The 24,558-nt window shown below is 35.1% G+C and overlaps 1 protein-coding gene across 1 annotated transcript in view; it reads left to right on the top strand.

Moving 5' to 3' along the window:
* The window catches only part of TECRL (trans-2,3-enoyl-CoA reductase like), an 85,207-nt gene that overhangs the window by 32,083 nt on the left and 28,566 nt on the right, over positions 1-24,558 (top strand). The window contains exons 3-7 of the mRNA XM_062199267.1: positions 455-499; positions 6,557-6,660; positions 16,935-17,050; positions 19,896-20,001; positions 21,916-21,988. Coding sequence (XP_062055251.1) covers positions 455-499; positions 6,557-6,660; positions 16,935-17,050; positions 19,896-20,001; positions 21,916-21,988 — 444 coding nt within the window. The remainder of the gene's footprint in view (positions 1-454; positions 500-6,556; positions 6,661-16,934; positions 17,051-19,895; positions 20,002-21,915; positions 21,989-24,558) is intronic.

Raw genomic sequence — 24,558 nt, forward strand, 5'->3', positions numbered from 1 at the left:
ATTAGCAACAAGTTAGGTTGGAAACAGAGGTGGAACTTGATCCCAGAAATTCAGATATGTGATGTGGGCATCCCAAGTGGCAGCTTAACCCACTGTGACACAATGCTAAACCTAGATCTCCACTTTTAAATGAATATGTTACAGGATCTTACATAAAGTGCACAAATCTTAAGTTACACAGCTTAGTACATGTCCAAAACTGGAATGCACCTATGTTACCTGTCTCGACATCAAAAAGCAAAACAAAACAAAACAAAACAAAACAAACACCTCAAAGCATTCTTCAAATTAATATCAACAACTGCTGCCCAGCATCCTGCCAAAGTTAATTATTATGTCTGACACTGTATAACCATTTACTAACTTCTAATTCAAATCTGTCTTACAATGGGAACTATTAGATTTGTGAATGTTCTGCTTTTCCTGACAATTGATACTATTTTCTATTGGATAGGTCCAGAATGGTATCCTTCTCGAATTGGCCTGCAGCTAGAATGTGGTAAGAACTAATTTTCACTGTATCTTTTTAATGAAAAATCCCTCCTCTAACATAAAAAACTGTATACTTAGTATATATTCACACATAAGTGTGGAAATATCAATACATATCTCACTTGGTTGTCCCAACAATTTATTGCTTCACTTTTACAGAGGAGGAACTTAGAGGGATATTTTTCACATAATCACTATCTAAATATTGGAGGAAAGTACTGAATAATGCCTTTTTTTTCATTTTTATTGTGATAAAGCAGAATAAGTAAAGTAAGATGGAGCAAAAAGAAATGAATTTTAATAATAAATATTACATTCACCATTAAACTTCATTTTTTTTCAGAATTCTAAACTCTATTTTCTTTTTTTATAGTTTTTTGTTATTTAATAAATGTGAATTTACAAGGTGCAACTTTTGTATTGTTTTGGCTTTCCCCCCCAACCTCCCTCCCTCCCGTGGCCCTCCCCTCTCCCATTCCCTCTCCCATCCCGCCCTTCATCGAGTTTCATTTTCAATTACCTTCATATACTGAAGATCAACTTAGTATATACTAAGCAAGGATTTCAACAGGCTGCACTCACACAACCGCACAAGGTATAGGGTATTGTTCGACTAGTAGTGTTTTTAAGTTTCATAGTAAAACACATTAAGCACAGAGATCCTACATGGGGAGCATGTACCCAGTAGTCAGTTGATTTAACAATTGGCACTCTTAGTGGAGGTTCCTTCCTCCCTTCAGAGAAAGGCGCCTCTCTCCTTGATGGGCTGTTCCTTCTGCTGGGTTCTTGTTCACCAGGATTTTTCATTTAGATTGTTTTTTGTAGCCCTTGTCTAGACTGTTGAGGAACAACTTACTATTTTATTCCTTTTAGTATTTTTGTTCTTCTTGTTGTTGTTGCTCTGTTTGTTCTACATAAGACCACTGGTTGAACTCTGTAATCAATGCACAATCATTCTTAGGTGTTTAAAATTAACAGAAAAGTGATCTGTGTTAAACATAGGAGTGGGAATAAGAGAGGGAGGAGATATATAGGTTGGCACATGCTCACTCGAACTTACCTCCAATGGTGGAACTAGAAATGTGCCAGGGGATTTCAACTCACTCTTACCAAGGAGGCAGGTACCAATGCCAGCGCACTTGGTAAAGTGATAAGTATAAATACACAACCGATCAAAAAGATAGGGTATGTGTCGAAGAGATTTCACAAATAAGACCAGTGCAAGCAAATAATGAAGGATAGAATTAAAAGGGAGAGAATGATCCTGCGGGGGAAGCAGGACACACAGCAGACTCATAGAATGGCAAACGCCCAAAACAGCACTCCTGCCTCAGAATCAACCCTTGAGACATTCGGATCTGGCTAAAAGGTCCATGAGAGTCTAAACTCCATTTTCAAGGAAATTTTTCAATAAAACGTGTAAAAATCAAATTAATGTACATTGCGATTTAATGCTATAATTAGTAATCCAATGGTAGTTTTTTCACTTGATGTTGCTATGTGGGCAAAATGTTGAAATCTTTACCTAATGTATACTAAACTGATCTTCTGTATATAAAGAGAATTGAAAATGAATCCTTACACGAATAGAGGGAGAGGGGGAGCGGGAGGGGGGAGGGTTGCGGGCGGGAGGGAAGTTATGCGAGGGGGGAAGCCATTGTAACCCATAAACTATACTTTGGAAATTTATATTCATTAAATAAAAGTTTAATAAAAAAAAAAAAAAAAAAAAAAAAAAAAAAAAAAAAAAAAAAAAAAAAAAAAACGTGTAAAAATCAGATCAGGGAATTATCATTATTCTGATTTGATATATTTTATCAACATGATGTTGACTTTGAATGGGCACTGTGATAAAATATACATTTCTCCATGAGGTGTGAGATACAAACTCAAAGTCCTTAACAACAAATCTATAAAGGAGTTGTAGTCACTACGATTTTCCAAACAATAAAGAACTGAGTATTTTTCTAATGCTTGTGCTAATATCCTGGCTATGCTTTTTCAGGTATCACATGCCCTATAAGACGAGATGATTTCTGTAAAATTCTTGAAGATATTGTGCTCCTTTCACAGAATTCTCTGGCATTCTTAGAAGACACACTTTTCTAATGATCTCAAATTACTCAAATGTTCAAGAGAATTTCCCATCGGACTAGCGTTTCATTGCCTTGTTTACTTTTGCCTCCACAGGACTTAGTATATGTCAGGCTCAATAAATATCTTTCATATGGGTATTGACCTCCATGAAAAAAGTATAAAGAGGGGGCATTTTTTCTGAACTTGACTCATATACAAAAGATTCAGAATGCTACAGGCATCAAAGTCAAATGCAACTTCAAGTTGAAAGGCATTACATGAGACTCAGATTTCAGTCAGTTCAACTTTCAATGTGAAATAGCCCTTGTTCCTCACACTTATTTACTTGACTGAGTGTTGTAAGGTGTAGTATGAGTGAAGTAGAGGTTCGAGAAAACTTTGATATGTGTGAGAAAAATTCAGGGAGAAAAATTCAGATAGGTGCGAAAAAGTGGTTATTTAAATTTATTCAGATTCTAAACTTGATCTTCTATCTCCCATACAGATGATCTTCTTTCATATGGCAGAGCCAAATAGAAACAAATCATTTTTAGTGTTACATCACATTATATTTATAAAACATATAATGAGGGGGCCGGCACTGTGGTGTAGTAGGCTAAGCCTCTAATTGTGGTGCCAGCATCCCACACTGGCACAAGTTTGCATCCTAGCTTCTTCTCTTGCAATCCAGCTATCTGCTTATGGCCTGGGAGACCAGTAGAAGATGGTCCAAGTTCTTGGGCCTCTGCATCCACATGGGATACCCAGAAGAAGCTCCTGGCTCCTGGCTTCAGATGGGCTCAGTTCTTGTTATTGTGGCCATTTGAGGAGTGAACAAGCAGGTGGAAAACCTTTCTCTACCTCTCTCTCTGTAACGTTACCTCTAAAATAAACAAAGTATATATATATATATATATATGTGTGTGTATATATATACATATATATATATATATACAATCATTATATATATAATGATTGGCATCTGCTGTATGCCCATTAATCACAGTTGTGATTATTACTATCATAGAAAAATGATTTAATTACGAAAGAATGTATGGTTTTAATATTTATGTATGTTCCCTAAATGTGTTAATTAGAATGATTTCCCTATGAGCAGTGATCTTATGTGACATTAGATTCTTACATAGTTTCCTTATACAAAAGACACTTTCAAAGCAAATAAAATAGGAAGCATTGATTTTTATGAGTCAAATGGTCAACATTTATTTAGCTCAGTGCTTTGCTGAGCTGGTCTGTGTGTGGCTGACCTTGACAAAGCTCACTCAGACATCAGCAGTTAGCTACTAGAAGGTTAGCAACTAGCTGGCCTGGCATGGCTGCAACTGAATGGACACCTCTTTGCTGTAGAAGTCTTTCACCCTTTACCAGAGCCTGTGCTTGCTCACAGGGTGGAAGCAGGAGTTTAAACAAAAGAACATAAACACTCAAGAATGCTTAAGGCCAATGCTTGGAACTAGTCCCGAAGCCTTACCCCCTGTATGTTAGTTACAGCAAAAATCCAGGAAGCCCATATTGAAAAGGTGGAGAAATGTACACCATCTGCTTTAGAAACTATTAACTCACAGAGTAAGTGCTGTGAATATGGGATAGTGAAAACTGCAGCCATTATCACAAAAAAATCTGTCACATACAAACTGATAGTGGTGCTTACTTTGTTCAGAATCCCAGGAACTACACAGGAATCCCAGGAACTTTCTGTGAATTCCAACTACCATGTATTTCCTCTTATCTTAATCCACAATTGCAAGTCAGCACCAAATTATTCTTCTATTAAATTGCATATACATAAATATTTAATGAATATTAATTTACTTAAATGTAGTTTAAGTATATAACTATGAAACAGTTTACATTAAATACCTAGAAATTCACATATATTTATTTATTTTATTAATTTGAGCGAAAAAGATACATCGACAGGGGAGAGAGAGAGAAAGAGAGAAAATAAGTTTTTAGCTAATTCACTCCCCAAATGCCTTCAAAGGCTGGAACTAGGTCAGGCCAAAGCCAGGAGCTGGGAACGAAGCCTGGGTCACCCAAATTAGTGGCAGGGACCCAAGCTACCTGAGCCATCACCTGTTGCCTGTTTGTATATGTATCAGCTAGGAGCTGCCAAGGGAGAAGAGCCCAATTGGACCCAGGCACTCTGATATGCAATGTGTGTGTCCCTAACCATATACTAACTACTGGGCCACATTCCTGCTCATCCATTTTCTTTTAGAGATAGATTTATCAAATCATCACTTTCAAATATAGTATATGTCCACTGTGTTTTTTCATCTTATTTTGAAACAAGTTGAGATTTAGAAATATGCACCCAAAATGTTTTATAGATATATTATAGATTTGTTGCTTTCACCTTTAAATGTCTCTGGATGAAAAGGAAATATCATAGATGAATGATACACAGACATTTTACTTTTCTTTTTTGATAGCAGTAACAATAAGTATAATGAATTAATACCTAGCATTTAATAAGTACAGTATAGTCATAGGTGCTGTACTGAATACTAAATATAGGTTCTGATTGCATCCTCAGAGGGTCTGGAAATTGAGTCATAGAGGGGTTAGGTGACTCGGCTTTTTTTTTTTTTTTACCATCTGGTCCTTTGTTTCTTTTCATGTTAACTTGCTATTAATACAAAGAGACAAATTCAATGTAGTTCATAGATTTAATTCTAAGAATATAATGATATCCCACTCACTTCCTCCCACACCCTCTTTCTCTTTCTTTCTTCTCCTTTCTTCTTCCTTTCTGGATTCCCTTCCTTCCTTCCTTCCTTTCTCTCTCTCTCTCTCTCTCTCTCTCTCTCTCTTTCTCTTTTCTTTTCTTTTTTCCTTTCATTTTCCTCTCTGTTTTTGAGATAAAATAGTTTTATTTTATATCACCAGACAAATGGAAACCAAAAATGAGCTGGAGTAGCTATCCATATCAAAGAAGACTTTAAATAAAGTATAAAAAGTCACAAAAAAGGAAATTAGATTCTGATGAGAGGTTTGCTCAGAAAGAAGTTATAGGCCGGCGCAGCGGCTCACAAGGCTAATCCTCCGCCTTGCGGCGCCGGCACACCGGGTTCTAGTCCCGGTCGGGGCACCGATCCTGTCCCGGTTGCCCCCTTCCAGGCCAGCTCTCTGCTGTGGCCAGGGAGTGCAGTGGAGGATGGCCCAAGTTCTTGGGCCCTGCACCGCATGGGAGACCAGGATAAGCACCTGGCTCCTGCCATCGGATCAGCGTGGTGCGCTGGCCGCAGTGCGCTACCGCGGCGGCCATTGGAGGGTGAACCAACGGCTAAAGGAAGACCTTTCTCTCTGTCTCTCTCTCTCTCACTATCCACTCTGCCTGTCAAAAAAAAAAAAAAAAAAGAAAGAAGTTATAAGAATCATAGATATATATATATACACCCAACACAAGGCCACCCAGATACATACAGCAAATGCTGCTAGACCTAAAGGGAGACACAGACTACTTACAATAAATATTAGATCTAAAAAGTGAGATAGACTTCAATACAATAAAAGTACGTAACTTCAACAGCTCACTCTTACCAACAGACAGATCATTCAGGTGGAAAATCAGTAAAGATACATCAGTGTTGGGCTACACTAATAGATAATTACAGGACATTTCACACAACAGTTACAGAATACACATCCTTATCAAAATTATACTTTCTAAAAAACTCCATATCCTTTCGGTTAGATCCTAATATCACATTTAGATGTAGTGGTATCTGATGGTAGCCAGACCTTTGCTTAGTTAGCATTGAGGACCACTGTGTGTGAGTTGCTTGTTATATACTATTAAACAGATTTCTTAACTTTTTATTTTACTTTGAAGATCTATTGCATATAGTGATAGTTCTGCAAAATTAATTCTCAACTTCCACTGGTTTCATGTTAAGAAATTCTGTATCATTTTCCTTTGAAATGCTATCAAAATCATGTTCTCTGATTGTTCTTATGATAGGTGGACCGTTTTTGAAGGACTATATAACCATTGAAAGTGTTGCAGCTTCCTCCATTGTCACACTCTACTTCACAGACCTAGGTCAACAAGTCGGTTGGACAACCGTAAGTCTCACTGTGAAACTCAGTATGCCTGTCCAAATTTTTCCTTAAATAATTTGCCTACCTACAAACTATTTGCCTTCGAAAAATTAAAAGTGAAGCAAAATATTGTTCTGTGTTGTATTTTAGTATTTTTAAAAATTTTACTATGCTCAGTGGAAAAAGTTTTATTCAAGAATTGGAGCAATCAAAATCTACCACTGAAGAAATGGAAAATAAATTCCTTTTTTCTGTGAGTTCTTTCTGTGTGGGGGCTCCCTCTTGCTTCCATTATTCTTTGCAGTTCATTCTACTTTTTCAATTACACTAAACTTGTATGTTTACAGGTGTTGTTGAACTGAAAGTTTTCTGTTTCATTTCTTTATTACTTTATTTATCTTCCAATTTTTGATGTAATTAGTAGTTTCTATTCAGAACAACTTTTGTTTTTGAAAGCATCAACAATCAATATTATTTCTCAGTCTGAATATTTCCTTTACACTTAATGAATTACAAAATTATTACAAATAATTCAAATTTATACATTACTTTATTCTCTGAAAGAGACACTGAAGGTTAAATTTATTAATTATAGTATTGCCACACCTGGCATTTTTATAACAATATCTTCCCTTCTTCCTCCTTTTTTATTTTTATTTTTTTGGAGGGGGAGAGAGAGATAGAGAGAGAGAGAGAGCGTGTCATCAGTTGGTTCATTCCCCAGAACCACATAATGATCTGGTTTAAGCAAGCCAGTCACAAAAAGACAAATACCATATAGTCTCTTTGATCTGTGGTAATAGAGTACTTAAGTGTAATCTATAGAAGGGAAAACACACTTTGAGGGGAGATGGTTTCGAATAGCCCTTGCCTGGGCTGTCTGAGAACAATGTTTTTCTTGTTTATTTGTTTTTGTCTTTACTTCTTTTTTCCCTTCATGTTAATCTGTGAACTCTCTACTTAGTGTAGGTTTAATCTTGTGAGTACAAAATTAACTGAAAATTGATCTCTGTAAAAAATGAATTGGGAAAGAAAGAGGGAGGAGGAAGAAAGGGGGTGTGTGGATGGGATGGAGGTAGAGAGTGAAGAATCATCGTGTAACCACACCTGCATATATTAAATTCATGAATTTTTATTCCTTAATAAAATAAATAAATAAATACATAAACATATTCTCCAATGTCTACTTAATCAGAGGAAAATTCCAAGACCTAGTAAGTGACTCAAATATTTTTAAGAATGATCATTGTTAATATATCTTAATGATTTTTTGCTTAATGTACAACAGAAAAAAATAAAAAGAATTAGGAACTCAATATATATCTCCCATGGGGGTGACAAGGGCCCTACCACTAGAGCCATCACCTGCTGCCTCCCAGGGTAGACAATAACATGTAACTGAGATCTAGAGAAAATTGAGAGTTGTGCCCAGGTGCTCCAGTATAGGCTGTGACTCTCATACCAAGGTCTTTAGCACCAGGGAGACACCCACCGTCTCTGTTTTAGTTTATGATGATTGTCAAGCTTTTAGAACTAATTTGTTGCACTAAACATTGCCTCAACTTAGAATCTTCTGAAGTGAATTATGATGCTTTGAAAACAACATTTCTAGAAGAGATTTTAGACAAGAGGATTTGATCTTCAAAGGTTAAAATATTCATAGGGTCTTTGTCCACATTTATGATGAAAAGATGGTTCTGTTTATAGAAATTATTTCAGACTGAATTGCATTAACTGTTAGTTCATTAGAAATTCCAACTGTAGCATTTGGATAAGCACTAAGAGGAAAATGTGTTATTCTGGAATTCTATGACAATTGTACTAGAAAATTACAGCTTATTTGTGAAGAAAGTCATGTATTTGACAAGTAAACTCTGGAAATAGGCTAGATATTTTTAAATCAATCCTATGGTTCACACATCCTTTGCACCAAATGTTTAAGTCCTAGAAAATGCTAAATATATACACATTATATCAACTAAATTATACAACAAAAGAAGTATTTACCAAGAATAATATTCTTGCAATTTATAAAATTATTATTAAAATGTCCAGCTACTGTGAAATATTTTGAAGACATTTTGGAAATACTCATTTTAATTAGAAAGGTCAAAATTAAGATTTTACTAGTTTTTTTTAGCAAAAAATGCCGTGTCACAAAATATTGAAAACAGTTTTGCCTCATTTAGATGACTAAAAGGCTTTGGATAAGGGGTTAACATGATCTTCTAAGAATCTTCATTATAGAAAAGCTACTAACAAAATTCTTCTTTAGTTATCACCATTTTATTTTTATTCATATGTATGTATAGTTCTCTGTGTTTTTTATCCCTTGCATAAATGCATGTATCTCACATTAAAATTCAAAAACACAATTGCTTTATTCCCAGAAAGGAAATCTTACATATTATACTTATTCAATCACACACTTTATTCTCTCCTAGTCAACCACAAAGCTGGTTTGAATTCATGTCCATATTTCTGTCATGTGGAAATTGCTGCACACCTGGAATGAAATAGATTTTAGAGACTGACTTTTCATGTCTCTGTATGCATACTGCTTGAGAAATCTTTCTTGGCTGTTGCTTTGTAGCAATGTTTGATTCCTTTAAGAAAATGTGAACAAGTATTTAGATATATGGCTGTGATTTTATTTGTTTAAACATTTAGCTTTTCAAGAATATTTAGTATTTGCTGGTATTTTGCTATTGTAAATAAACTACTATAAATATCTGTGTAGAGATAGTAGTGTGAATGTGTTATTTTTATTTGGGACACTGTTAAATTTTGGGAGTTTAAATATATTCTAGACAGAAATACTTTTGTTGATACTTAGCTTGCAATATTTTCTCTATGCCTAACTTTTCCTTTCATCTTTTTTTTTAAACTTTTATTTAGTAAATATAAATTTCCAAAGTACAGCTTATGGATTACAATGGCTCCCCCCCCCCAATAACTTCCCTCCCACCCGCACCACTCCAATCTCCCACTCCCTTTCCCATTCCATTCACATCAAGATTCATTTCCAATTATCTTTATATACAGAAGGTCGATTTAGTATACATTAAGTAAAGATTTCAACAGTTTGCACCCACACAGAAACACAAAGTGCAAAATACTGTTTCAGTACTAGTTATAGCATTACTTCACATTGGACAACACATTAATGACAGAGATCCTACATGAGATGTAAGTACACAGTAATTCCTGTTGTTGACTTAACAATTTGACACTCTTGTTTATGGCGTCAGAAATCTCCCTAGGCTCTAGTCATGAATTGCCAAGGCTATGGAAGCCTCTAGAGTTCGCTGACTTCGATCTTATTTAGACAAGGTCATAGTCAAAGTAGATGTTCTCTCCTCCCTTCAGAGAAAGGTACCTGCTTCTTTGATGGCCCGTTCTTTCTACTGAGATCTCACTCGCAGAGATCTTCCATTTAGGTCTTCTGTGTGTGTTTGTTTGTTTTTTGCCATAGTATCTTGGCTTTCCATGCCTAAAATATTCTCATGGGCTCTTCGGCCATGTCCAAATGCCTTATGGGCTGGTTCTGACGCCAGAGTGCTGTTTAGGGCATCTGCATTTCTATGAGTCTGCTGTGTATCCTGCTTCCCATGTTGGATGGTTCTCTCCCTTTTTTATTCTATCAGTTAGTATTAGCAGACACTAGTCTTGTTTATGTGATCCCTTTGACTCTTTGACCTATCAGTGTGATTAATTGTGAACTGAAATTGATCACTTGGACTAGTGAGATGGCATTGGTACATGCAACCTTGATGGGATTGTATTGGAATCCCCTGGCACATTTCTAACTCCATCATTTGAGGCAAGTCCAATTGAGCATGTCCCAAACTGTACATCTCCTCCCTCTCTTATTTCCACTCTTATATTTATCAGGGATCACTTTTCAGTTAAATTTAAACACCTAAGAATAATTGTGTGTTAATTACAGAGTTCAACCAATAGTATTAACTAGAACAAAACAATACTAAAAAGGATAAAGAATTAAATTGTACATCAACAGTCAGGACAAGGGCCAATCAAGTCACTATTTCTCATAGTGTCCCTGTCACTTCAACAGATTTGCTTTTTTGTGCTTGGTTAATTGTCACCAATCAGGGAGAACATATGAAATTTGTCCCTTTGGGACTGGCTTAATTCACTCAGCATGATGTTTTCCAGATTCCTCCATCTTGTTGCAAATGACCGGGTTTCATTTTTTGACTGCTGTATAGTATTCCATAGAGTACATGTCCCATAATTTCTTTATCCAGCCTACTGTTGATGGGCATTTGGGTTGGTTCCAGGTCTTAGCTATTGTGAATTGAGATGCAATAACATTAAGGTGCAGAAAGCTCTTTTGTTTGCCAATTTAATTCCCTTTGGGTATATTCCAATGAGTGGGATGGCTGGGTTGTATGGCAGGGTTATATTCAGAATTCTGAGGAATCTCCAGACTGACTTCCATAGTGGCTTTACCAGTTTGCATTCCCACCAACAGTGGGTTAGTGTCCCTTTTTCCCCACATCCTCGCCAGCATCTATTTTTGGTAGATTTCTGAATGTGAGCCATTCTCACCAGGGTGAGGTGAAACCTCATTGTGGTTTTGATTTGCATTTCCCTGATTGCTAGAGATCTTGAACATTTTTTCATGTGCCTGTTGGCCATTTGCATTTCCTCTTTTGAAAAATGTCTGCTGAGGTCCTTGGCCCATCTCTCAAGTGGGTTGTTTGTTTTGATGTTGTGGAGTTTCTTGATCTCTTTGTAGATTCTGGTTATTAATCCTTTATCTGTAGCATAGTTTGTAAATATTTTTCCCATTCTGTAGGTTGCCTCTTCACTTTCCTGACTGTTTCTTTTGAAGTACAAAACTTCTCAATTTGATGCAATCCCAGATGTTAATTTTGGCTTTGACTGTCTGTGCTTCCAGGGTCTTTTCCAAGAAGTCCTACGCAGTACCTATATCTTGCAGGGTTTCTCCAATGTTCTCTAATAATTTGATGGTGTCAGGTGTTAGATTTAAGTCTTTAAAACATGTTGAGTGTATTTTTGTGTAAGGTGAAAGGTAGGGGTCTTGCTTCATGCTTCTGCATGTGGAAATCCAATTTTACAGCACCATTTAACGAACAGACTGTCCTTACTCCAGGGATTGATTTTGTATCCTTGATCAAATATAATTGACTGTAGATGTTTGAGTTCATTTCTGGTGTTTCTATTCTGTTCCATTGGTTTATCCATCTGTTTCTGTACCAGTATAATGCTGTTTTGATAACAACTGCCCTGTAGTATGTCCTGAAATCTGGTATTGTGATGCCTCTGGCTTTGTTTTTGTTGTACAAGGTTGCTTTGGCTATTCGAGGTCTCCTGTGTCTCCATATGAATTTCAGCATCATTTTTTCCAGATCTGAGAAGAATGTCTTTGGTATTTTGATTGGTATTGCATTGAATGTATAAATTGCTTTTGGGAGAATAGACATTTTGTTGATATTGATTCTTCCAATCCATGAGCATGGAAGATTTCTCCATCTTTTGGTATCCTCTTCTATTTCTTTCTGTAAGGTTTTGTAATTTTCATCATAGAGATCTTTAACGTTCTTGGTTAAGTTTATTCCAAGGTATTTGATTGTTTTTGTAGCTATTGTGAATGGGATTGATCTTAGAAGTTCTTCCTCAGCTGTGGCATTTCCTGTGCATACAAAGGCTGTTGATTTTTGCATTGATTTTATATCCTACTACTTTGCCAAAGTATTCTATGAGTCCCAATAGTCTCTCAGTAGAGTTCTTTGGATCCCCTAAATAAGAATCCTATCGTCTGCAAAGAAGGATAGTTTGAGTTCTTCCTTCCCAATTTGTATCCCTTTAATTTCTTTTTCTTGCCTAATAGCTCTGGCTAAAACTTCCAGAACTATATTGAATAGCAGTGTTGAGAGTGGGCATCATTGTCTGGTATCAGATCTCAGTGGAAATGCTTCCAACTTTTCCCCATTCAATAGGATGCTTGCCGTGGGTTTTTCATAAATTGTTTTGATTGTATTGAGGAATGTTTATAGAACACATAAATTGTATCTTTTATTTATGTAAGATGAACAAATTGCTTGTATTTCATATATACAGATTTAGAACAATAGTGATACTTACTACTCTATTTTAAATCCATGTATAAATATTCAATACATTGATTTTTGTTTGCATTCTTTTTTATTTTTGAGTGCCTTTATATTTTTATTTCTTTTCTTAGAAGCCATTTATTTAAGGCATACAAACTATACATTTCATATATACACCCTGTCCCACACCTACTCCCACCCTTCTTCCTCCTCACTCTCTATTCTTATTTTTTACTAAGATCTATTTTTGGTTAACTTTACACATATAAGATTAACATAACACAGTAAAGAGTTCAAAAATATGTATAAAAAAAAAACAAAACAAAAAACACTGTTCTGGGTCTGGCGCCATGGCTTACTTGGTTAATCCTCTGCCTTTGGCGCCGGCATCCCATAGGGGTGCCTGGTTCTAGTCCTGGTTGCTCCTCTTCCCGTCCAACTCTCTGCTGTAGCCCGGAAAGACAGAGGAGGATGGCCCAAGTGCTTGGGCTCCTGCAGTCACATGGGAGACCAGGAGGAAGCATCTGGTTCCTGGCTTCGGACTGGCATAGTTCTGGCCATAGTGGCCATTTGAGAGGTGAACCAACAGAAGGAAGACCTTTCTCTGTCTCTCTCTCTCTCTCTCTCACTGTCTAACTCTGCCCCCCCCCCCAAAAAAAAAGGTTCCTCAACTGTGGAGACAGGATTATTCATGTTCATTCCATTCAAAGTGTCAATTTCACTTCTATGGATTACTTTCTAGGTAGTAATAACCAATACATTTAATTTGAATATATTATGTTTCTTGGTTTTGATCATAATGTCGTCAATCATTATTTAGGAATATATGCATATTTTTAGTGTAGAAAATTACATGTAAAGATCTTATCTTATATCTAGGATAAGTAACTTCTTTGGAAGGTAATTTATCAACCTCCTGATGGACTAAGTCAGTATTAAATAGAGATCTTCTTGACTCAGTCAGTGTGTGAAATGATTTCATCCTCAGCTTGAACATCATGAAGATAGTGCTAAAAATTCATTTAATTTTTTGAAACATAGAGTTAGAGAGAGACAGAGGGAGAGCAAGCTCTTTCTACTGGTTCGATCTCCAAATGGCCTGACTGCTGCTGGGCCGGGAGAGCCTGGAACTCCATCGAAGTCTCCTACGTGGGCAGCAGGACTCCCAGTACTGGGGCCACCTTCCACTGTTTTTCCAGGTCATTAGCGTGTGCTGGATCAAAAATGAGCAGCTGGGGCATGATCTGGCATTCATAAGGGATGCTAGCACTACACACATCGGCTTTACCTACTATACCACAACGCTCGCCCCTCTTTTACAGTTATAAGAACTCTGAAATAAGCAGTTTGTTCCATTTTCAACTGTCACTCGCAATTTTAGAAAGCAAAAACATAAATGCAGTTGTACTGTAATAATGACAATGCTAAAAAATGGTTTTAAAATAGTATGAAATGCACTCAATACAGTCTAAGCACATATGAACTAACCAATTCACAATTGAAGCCTCATGTTCCTATTTATATATTTGAATGGCTATTGCCTTTTGTCCTTTTTCAACCTAGATATATAGCAAGTTGAATATTACATGGAAGTTCCAAAGACTTCAAAGTATCTTTTTGGCCTAATAGAAATTGTAATTTTCTGTTTAAAGCAAATCATTAGTTTAATGCAGAGAAATGTTTGAAAGGGAACCATGAATACACTTGATGATGGGGATACACTGGAATTTAAAAATAGTTTATATCTTCAAAATAAGAAAATGTATCTGATTATTTTGATTATAGAATCCGTATTCAATTTTTGGTTTATAATAGAATTCCTAATCTTTATAATTCTTATGATTTGCTCAGACTGTAGATGTGTGCATATTTGTTTTTGTTTTTTCATTATTTATAGAAGAGGAACAACTAAACTTTCAGAAGACTATCTTATTAATATTTTCATACAGCCCTGGTTTTCTTTTTTCTGAAAATATTTTCTGATTCTTTTCTAAGTTTAATAAAAATGCCTTTCCCTTTTTCTACAATTCACATGAAAATGGATTCCTTTTGGAAGATGCACTTTCCACAAAGTATTTATTAGCATTCTCTAGCACTTTAAAAACATATCCTTTATATCTTGATACTGTTTTAACCTCCATGTTTCTGCATGAACAATAGCTGTGATAAAATACAGGGTCTGCTAAAATCTATTTCTAAATGATAGTAGACCCTTCATAATTATTTGTGAGAGGTGATAAAGATAAGAGTGAAGTTTAATTTCCTCTGATCCAAAGTAACCTCATATCTATGATAGAATGTTATTAGATTAATAAATGGTAACATTGGATCCAGGGTAGCTGTTTTTCACATTTTTTATTCTTGATGTATTCCTAGAAAATTTGCCCAAATATGAATGTACTAAATCAAATGGTTTTGGAATAAATATTTTAAACATTTATTGTACTAAAATAATTGCTCATCTATTTATTCCAGAGTATTGAGTAGACTATAACATTCCATATTTAAATGTGATAAACATTCTCCTTATGTCTAAATAATCAAGCAAGTATTAAGTCATATACTAATACATTCAACCCAGAGGAATACTTCTGTTCTTAACTGATCCAATATTGTATCATTTTTCCTTTCACAGAATCTATCTCCTTGCTTATGAGAGAAAATGTACCAATCAAAGGCAGAATTTATAATTAGAAATTATTATTTCCAGTCTAACTATTGGAATCTTTATATGTAAGACACTTTTAATAAATAAATACATATACATATATTTACATGAACTGAGCATATAGATGATGTATTTTAGTCCTATAGCCATATAGCATTCTGACCAGAGATGTGGTCATGATCCCTAATCAACATGCACTGATAATGTTTAATGACATATTTAAGAACCTGCAGATTCAAGTTTCCTGCTTCAGAAAATGATGAAAGCCTGTGAAGGGAAATTTAAATAGTCAATGACAGCCAGACTAATCAGTCTTTGCTTTATCTTTTCTGTTTGAAAACTGACAAGTAATTTATTTCTTTTCTATCTGAATGTTCAGTATAACTTTAATCTGGTTTTAGCATGAAAACAAACCCAATAACGGAGTGTCACCAGATCAAAAATTACCAGGACTCCAGTCAGCTATTTAATTTTTCTGTATTCACATAGTCATGTTTCCAAATATCATTCCAATCTCGTTGGTATAGAAAAGCTATCTCTCACCATGCAGATGGCCGCTCCTGGCTCAGTATTTAAAAGTCGACTCAAGTATAAAGTTTCCAATAAGAAAATTGAATTATTTCAATTTGAATCAGTTTCAAATCAATTGAGTTTAAAATGAGATAGTTATGGAAAGAAAAAAAAAGAAGAAGCAAGAAAAAAAGTAGATACTCTAGCTCATTTGATTCAGCAATGGGGTCACTATATATAGAAGATGGAGTATGTATTGTTGTGGAGAAACATAAAGACACATTTATATGTTTTTAATCAAATAGAGTCTGCATCTCCCAGGTAATGTTTTCTTTTCTTTTCTTTTCTTTTCTTTTCTTTTCTTTTCTTTTCTTTTCTTTTCTTTTCTTTTCTTTTCTTTTCTTTTCTCGTCTCCTCTCTTCTCTTCTCTTCTTTTCTTTTCTTTTCTTAAAGAATTGTTTTATTTATTTGAAAGACAGAGTTACAGAGAGAGGTAGCGACAGATGGAGAGAGGTCTTCCATTCCACTGGTTCACTCCCAAATGACCATAACGGCCAGAGCTGAGCCCCTCCATAGTTAGGAGCCAGCAATTTCTTCCAGGTCTCCCATGTGGGTGCAGGAGCCCAAGGACTTGGAAAATCTTCTGATTTCTCAGACCATAGCAGAGAGCTGGATCAGAAGAGGACCAGCTGGAATTCGAATCGGTGAACATATGGGATGCTGGCACTGTAGGCTGGGGCTTTAACCCACTGAGCCACAGTGCCAGCCCCCAGGTACTGCTTCTAAGGGAATGAGTTCATTAGTTTCAACATATTTTATTATAAATTAGCTCCTCATATATTATCCTTTTTCCTCAAGTATTGTCTGGCTCTTATTTTCTGCATCAGCACCTACTTTGATTATTAAAAAGAAATAGATACTCAACTACTCATTTTAGTAATTCATGTAGTGTGCTCATAGTCATAGAGAAAATTTAAAAACATACCATTGCATTTGAATCATCTTCTTACTTTCAGGTATTTTTGGCCGAATACACAGGACCTCTGCTATTATACCTTCTTTTCTACCTAAGGATCTCATATATATACGACATGAAAGAGTGCTCGGGAAGATCTCGGCACCCAGTGGTACAGTAAGTGATACGTGTGATGCAGACAGATTCAGACCAACTGCATGAGTTACTCAATGTACAATTGTGCACATCCCAACAAGATCATCATAAATTGAAAATATTATAAGCTGAAGATGAATTTAATCACTTAACTTCCCAAATAACTTACTCAGACACACAGCACACTGTCGAGTGTTGTTTGTTTTGACTATGGGGCAGACTAGTAGATTGAGCTGTTTCTGCCTAGCATTGTGGGAACAGACTATGATGTATATTCTTAGCCCAGGAAAAGATTAAAAATTAAAATTAGGAGTGGCTCACACTGAATGCATATCACTTTTGCACTATTGTATGGTAAAAAAGAAAAAAAAAAAGAGAGAGAGAAAAAAAGCAAATTGAACCGTCATTAGTTGGAGACTACCTAAAGTAAGCAGGTACTTTGTACTATAGGCCAATAAAAGTAGATTGGGTTTTAAGGAAGTATTCTGGGTAACCATAAACATTGTACACATAACAGTTTGCCAGTTTATAAGAACATCAAGTGTGTCTTATAGTTTAGATAATTTAATAACCAAAACAGTTAACAACAGAAATCAATAATTTCAGAAATAGCCTCAAAGTAGCTTAAAATTATAAAGTTTAGAAGCCATGAATAAGGCTCAAAATATAAATACTTCCTTAGAAAACATTGGCAATGTTATGTAGGAAAGAAACAATGGCCTAATAGACAGGAGAAAAGCTCTGCAAGTTACCTTTAGGAACTCAAAATTCAAAATCAAACAGCATTTTAGAGTATGACAGGAAAAAAAAAAAAGAAGTGGGGATATTATTAAAGCAGACTAGTAACAATAATAGTTGCATACCATGAAGATTATCTCTCTCGCTTGCTCTTTCTCTCTCTCTCTCTTCTTCTCTTTCTCTCCCCACAGAGAAGTAGGGTTAACAATTTTGAAGGAAAAGTGATACTGAACAAATCACTTGCATAGGAAAAAATGTTCCAAATTAATTAAGAAGACAAACCCTAACACACAGGATATATGGTATAGATACCAGAAGTTAGAAAATTCATTTGAGCCTCACTTTCTTATCTTAAATTGGTCTTTTCCGTACTCTCATTATTGCAGCCATGTTGACCTCCTTCTTAGGTCTGAGTGCCTACCAGGTTCCCAATGAAGGTCGTTTTCACATGCAGTCCTTCATACCCTCCTCATGACTTCTTTTCTGTCATTTATTGATTTTTTTGAAAGATTTATTTATTTAATGGTGGGGGAGGAGTGATAGAGTGAGAAACACACACACACACACACACACACGAGAGAGAGAGAGAGAGCGCTCATGAAAGAGAAATCTTTCATCTGCTGGTTCACTTCCCAAATTGTGCAATAATCAGGGTGGACAAGGATGTAGCCAGGAACCAGGAGCTTCTATAAGGTGTCCCATATGGTTGGCAGGAGCCCAAGCAGTTGGGCCATCTTCAACTGCCTTTGCAGGAACATTTGCAGGAAACTGGATCAGAAACAGAAGAGCTGAGATTCAGGCTTAACCAACTGCTCCACAACACCTGCCCCTCTTTCCACTTCTAACTGCAAATAGAAACTAAATGTTTGTTACTCTAGGTAGTTATTCCTATTCCTACCACAAAAAGGATTCAGACAAAAACATTTATTATAATATATAATATCAGATAATAACTTGTTCTATAACTCCTTTAATAGAGTTTAAATTTCTAATGGATATATGTTGATGCCCAATCTATTTTTACTGCTTAATATGTTACCTAACTTGTAGGAAACACTCAAAACTGTTTAGAATGAGGGGATGACAGTAACTATCAGATAGGTATCATTTTATGTTAGGTGCTTTGAGGGTGAACAAGGAGAAGCTGACCTGAATGGCATTCTTCTGAGATGGGTGCTGAAATAATAAGGGTACTATTTGTTAAATTATGTGTTTCTCCTACACTCTCTAGTACTTGGACCAGAAATCTTTAGCTATTTTTTATTTTAATAGATGCCTGGCTTGATAAATAATTTCAGTGTCTGGTTTTCCATAAATGACATGATAAACTTTATGCTCAACCATTGTGGGTTTGAGTATTGTCTTTAATCCATACTAATTTTATTAGTAGCAACTAAAAGTTTGAGGTTTTATATTTTTATTTATTACAAAAGGATCTTCATGGAAAACATATGCCTTCTCAAGATAACTAGGGAAATACACTTCTGTAATCACATTTCACATTTAATGTCCTACACACATAAAATACTGCAATAGATGTTAACTCAGAATATACCAACAAAATGAAATCTGCACAGACAAAATATGTTGTCTGCAGAAACTAAGCAAATGAAACAACAGTGCACAAAAAGCAGTGTTATTACTGCATAGAAAATGGAATTCAAACTTTCTTAATCTTATTACTTGCTAAAGGACAACTAGACAATTAAAAAAGTTATTATGATTATTACAAAATGTCAAACACATTCAAGAAGATTTTGGGTATGTTTAAAACTAATAAATTGTCTGCTTCAATCTCAAGACATTTGGATATGAAGACATTTGTAATGGCTGTATTTATAGCTGCTCTTGGGGCAGGTGTGTTTCTAACAGTTTATGATTCATGTTATGCAACATTTCTAGTGTCATCAAAGGTAAATTTACATAATCTCTCATCACTTACTTTTATTATTAAATAAATGTAGAGAATATCTAGAAGAAACTAGTAATCACTTTTGTTTGATTACTGGAAACACTTCCTAATAAATATAATATTGTATGAAACTGGAGGAATATGGACTATTTTGTTCCTAAGTCAAACTGTGATTTTGGATAAGTGCGTCACATTTACATTTTCTTTTGTTTCCAGCTTGGCTTGCTTTTGCCATTGTATGCACTATATCCGATATCTTTTGGAAACTTTATTTGTTCACAAAGTTTCTGCAGGACATACACCTTTGAAAAATTTGATAAAGGTAGGTATTATTATGTTTTGTCTTTTTAATTGATATTGAGGCTTTTCTTATGTTGGATCAGTTTGAAATATTCAATAACATGTTTCCCCTAAAAACTAGTATTCTTTTTTCGATTGTGTTGCCAGCATCTTAAATCCCTTGCTTCTGAAATTCTTTATGCTTGGGGAACTATTTCATTGGAGCTGCTCTCAACCAATATAAACGTTTGTCACAATCTTCTATTTCAAGACAAGCTAGCTAATTCAAGGAACATTTAAATTTGTGGAAAAGGTAATACTAAATTCAGATTCTTTAAGTGCCACTTAAGAGGAGGAATTTTATATATGAGCATCCCAATAAACATCCATCTGAGTGTGATTAAAGTCTGCCATTTTAAAAATATTTTCAAAGTGATTCCGTTGTCTTAGCTCTCAATACAAAAACAGTGTCAAACATCACACAATAGTTAAGCACATGGGGATTATTTTTAAAATGGGGAAGTGGAAATGAAGATACAACAGTATTACACTTCAGTTCTTTTCCATTTATTTGAAGTTTAATTATTTTTAATTTAAAATTAATTTTTAAAACAAATTATGTTATTTTTTCTTTGTTTGTTTTTGACAGGCAGAGTGGATAGTGAGTGAGAGAGAGAGAGAGAGAGAGAGAGAGAGAGAAAGGTCTTCCTTTTTGCCGTTGGTTCACCCTCCAATGGCCGCTGCGGCCGGCACATCATGATGATCCGATGGCAGGAGCCAGGTGCTTCTCCTGGTCTCCCACGCGGGTGCAGGGCCCAAGGACTTGGGCCATCCTCCACTTCTTTCCCAGGTCATAGCAGAGAGCTAGCCTGGAAGAGGGGCAACCGGGATAGAATCCGGCGCCCCAACCGGGACTAGAACCCAGTGTACCAGCACCGCAAGGTGGAGGATTAGCCTGTTAAGCCACGGCACTGGCCAAAACAAATTATGTTTTTACACATATTGCCTGGTTTTTGGCAAGTACCTATTTCCCTACTTTAAAAAAAAAAAAGGCTTATTTTATTTCTTTTAAAGGCACAATTACAGAGACAGAGAGGGAGAGATAGAGAGTAAAACATCTTCCATCACTAGATCACTCCCTAAATGGTCGCAAAGGCCAGGGCAGGGCGAGACTGAAACCAGGAGTTTCTTGTGGGTTTCCTGTATGGGTTCAGGGACCCAACACTTGGGCCATCTTCTGCTGCTTTCCCAGGCACAACAGCAGGTAGCTGGATTGAAAGTGGAGCAGATAAGACTCTAAAGGGCACCCATATGGGATGAAGGTGTAGCAGGCAGTGTCTTGACTTATTATGCCATAGCGCCTGCCCCTTATAAAAAGGTCTACATGGCAGCCATTTTATTCTTGACATTGTGATAGAACAGCAAACTTTAGAATATTGTCACAAATCATTCAGACAACTTTTCTTTGGAGATAATAAAATTTATCATATCAATTCCATATCAGCAGGATAGTCCAGGACTCCTAACTCCAAACATTCCACATTCTAATCAAACAAGTTGTGATACTAGTAATGATTAAAAAAATTTTTCTTCCATCTGTTTATGGGTCGGAAAATTATTAGTAGTAACATTTCTTTACACAATAGATGATTTATTATTTTATTACTTGTAATATTTGTTATTTGATAGAATAAGTCATCCTTTTAAAAACTCTTCTAAAATATGTTACATTGAAGCTATATTCTATTTACCCAATAAGAAGGAGAATGGAACAAAGAAATGCATGTCATTACTGATTTAAAAGGAACCTTTAAATATGCTACTTTATTAGAAGACACACCTTCCCATTTATCTATCTTAAACAGCACAAATTTTCACTGGAAAATGCTACAATAAATAAAATTAAGTAATATGCTTTATATTTTCCCATAATTTTATTTTTTTGTTTTATTTATAGGGTTGTGCCTTTTATTGGGGATTCACTTCTTGGATTGCCTACTACATTAATCACCCACGGTATACACCACCATGTAGGTAGGATTTCTTCTTAATTAACCCCAAACCAACTTAAGAACATCAAAGCTCTGCTGTTAACCATATAGGAATGATGGACAATATGGCATATCAAAAGCAATAAATAAATATGAATACAGTCAGCTTTAGATTACTGTCATATTTTACTCCATTAAATTTTTATGTAGACTCAGAAGACTAAATTTGACTCATGCACTTTGATTTTAGGAACTCTAAAAAATATTAGTTAATTAAAAACATTAAAAAGGACAGATGGTAAAATGAAAAAGGAAACGTTATGAAGAAAAATTCTGTTTAGCTATATAATCATTACAAAGAGTTACCAGATAATTTAAAAATGAATAATAGACAATTATTTTTTAGAAAATATTCAATGAAAAATAGTTTAGTTTTTTCTGTGATGTGTCAGTGTCGATTTTAAATTCATTTACTAAATTTCATGGCTCCCCTTCACTCAGATAAACAATCAGGTGGAAACCACACTGGACCAACCCTAAATACTCAGGTTCTAACCTTAGAGGAAAGACTTGCCCTAATCCAGCAAGTCCAATTCTTTATTCCATGTTGATATTTCTCTTCTCAGTTTTTACTGCAGCCATTCATAGCACAGCCCAATCATTACATCATTTTCAATTTAATTAACAACTGTTTTTGTGGTCATTTCTTGCACTTTAAATTTAAGGTAAATGGAAATGAGTAGTGAATTCAGTAATTTCTTTAATGTTTAACAAAGATTTTATACTTGAAATAGTGACAGTTTTGTACCCTGATTACTATGAAGTTTTAATTTGTATTACCATTTACATCAATTTGTTCTAGTAATTACAAGACTGTTACATTTCCAAAGTTGTCTTTATTAGAAAATTAAATATATTCTTTAGTGTAGTGGGTCCCTAGTATGCCATTACAGGGAGAATGCTCATCATCTACCATGGTGTATGCCACTGACATTTCTTTCTGTAACCACAAAAAGGACATGACTCTTCCCGCCACAGTGAAGAGTCCAGAAACTCCTCTTGGAGCTGTCACCTAAGACAAGAAATGTAAACACAAACCTGTAGAATGTGACTATTGAAAGAGTGCATGGTGGGAGAAGATACTGTTTCTCCTCATACACATAAAATAGTAGGCATAAACCAACTTTTATTAGGACTTCTTCATTTTGAGGCACTGTACTAAATAAGTGGCATTTTTAATTGGAGTCTATAATTTATTCAGATTCTATTAGTTTTTTCCTATTCTTTCTTTGGTTAAAGGGTCCAATGTAGAATGCATTACATTTAATTGTCATGACTTCTTAGGCTCCTATTGGCTGTGATATTTTTCTCAGGTTTCTTTGTTTTTGATGAACACGACAGCTTTGAGGAATAATGGTACTTGTCAGGTATTTTGTAGAATGTTTCAGATTGACTTTTCTGATGTCTTCTATTTTTTAGTTTCAAGTTTTAAGGAATTTATTAATCCATTAGATTCGCAGGGTCAAAGCAAATGCATGATAATCATAATCACTACAATCCAATTCTCGAAAATTATCATGTAAATGTGTATTAATAGGAAGGGAATAGAGTCAATGCAGTTCGTGCTTACAGTTCTAGGAATATAACCCTACTTCCTTCCCCTTCCCTCCTTCTCTTCCCTTTCTCTCTCTCTCTCTCTCTTCCTTTCTTCCTCTTTTTCTCTCTTTCTTCCTAATTTTTGAGATAATGCATTTCTAATTTACATTATAGTCAAAGGATTAATGCTGCAGTTAATAAAGACTTCAACAAGTAAAATGTAAAATACCCTAGTTCAGCAAGAATGTAGGCTTGGATTATAAACAGTAATCAAATGAAAAGGTGTCCATTTGACTCATATGTAGTAAATTTTGAATTGATTACAGTTCATTAAAATTGTAGAAGCATATATATATATATATATATATATATATATATATATATATAAACTACCACAAATAAGAGGAAAACTGATGCTTTTCTTTTTAGGACAGGCTTATTTCACTTAGTGTAATTATTTCCAGTTGCATCTTTTTTTTTTTTTTTAGTATTTACAATAAATAATCAAGGAATAATGGTCCATTAGATTAGTTTTACCAATTACATTGGATACTTTGTTCATTTTATAAAATGTTATAGGAAGTATTAATATGATTCAACATTTACTAGACAGTTTTGTACAATTTGTCCTGTCTAGAACTTTGCTTGGAAAACAAACATTAAGAAATAATTCAAAATTACACCTTTTACCCATAACAGTTTTTATCTCATCTTTAGCTACTCTAATTAAAAAGTGAGGGTAAGGAGTATCTTCACTGATCCGCTGCTTAAAATGCTAACTTCTCATTTGCTTGTTCTGCAACCCATTCATTGTGTAAATACTCAATCATATACTCAAGAAGAGCCCTCTGTGATCTCCCTGCTTCTAACAAATCTTTATTTTTAATTCTATTAAATGCTGCAAGGATCATTTTAGTGGCACTTAGCAATGCTAAAAACTTCTAGTCATTATCATGTGGTTAGTATTTGTTTTCCTAAGTTCTCACAGGGTTAATGTGGCATACGACTTGGTC

Source organism: Lepus europaeus, chromosome 8, assembly GCF_033115175.1.
Source record: "Lepus europaeus isolate LE1 chromosome 8, mLepTim1.pri, whole genome shotgun sequence".
NCBI lineage: Eukaryota > Metazoa > Chordata > Mammalia > Lagomorpha > Leporidae > Lepus > Lepus europaeus.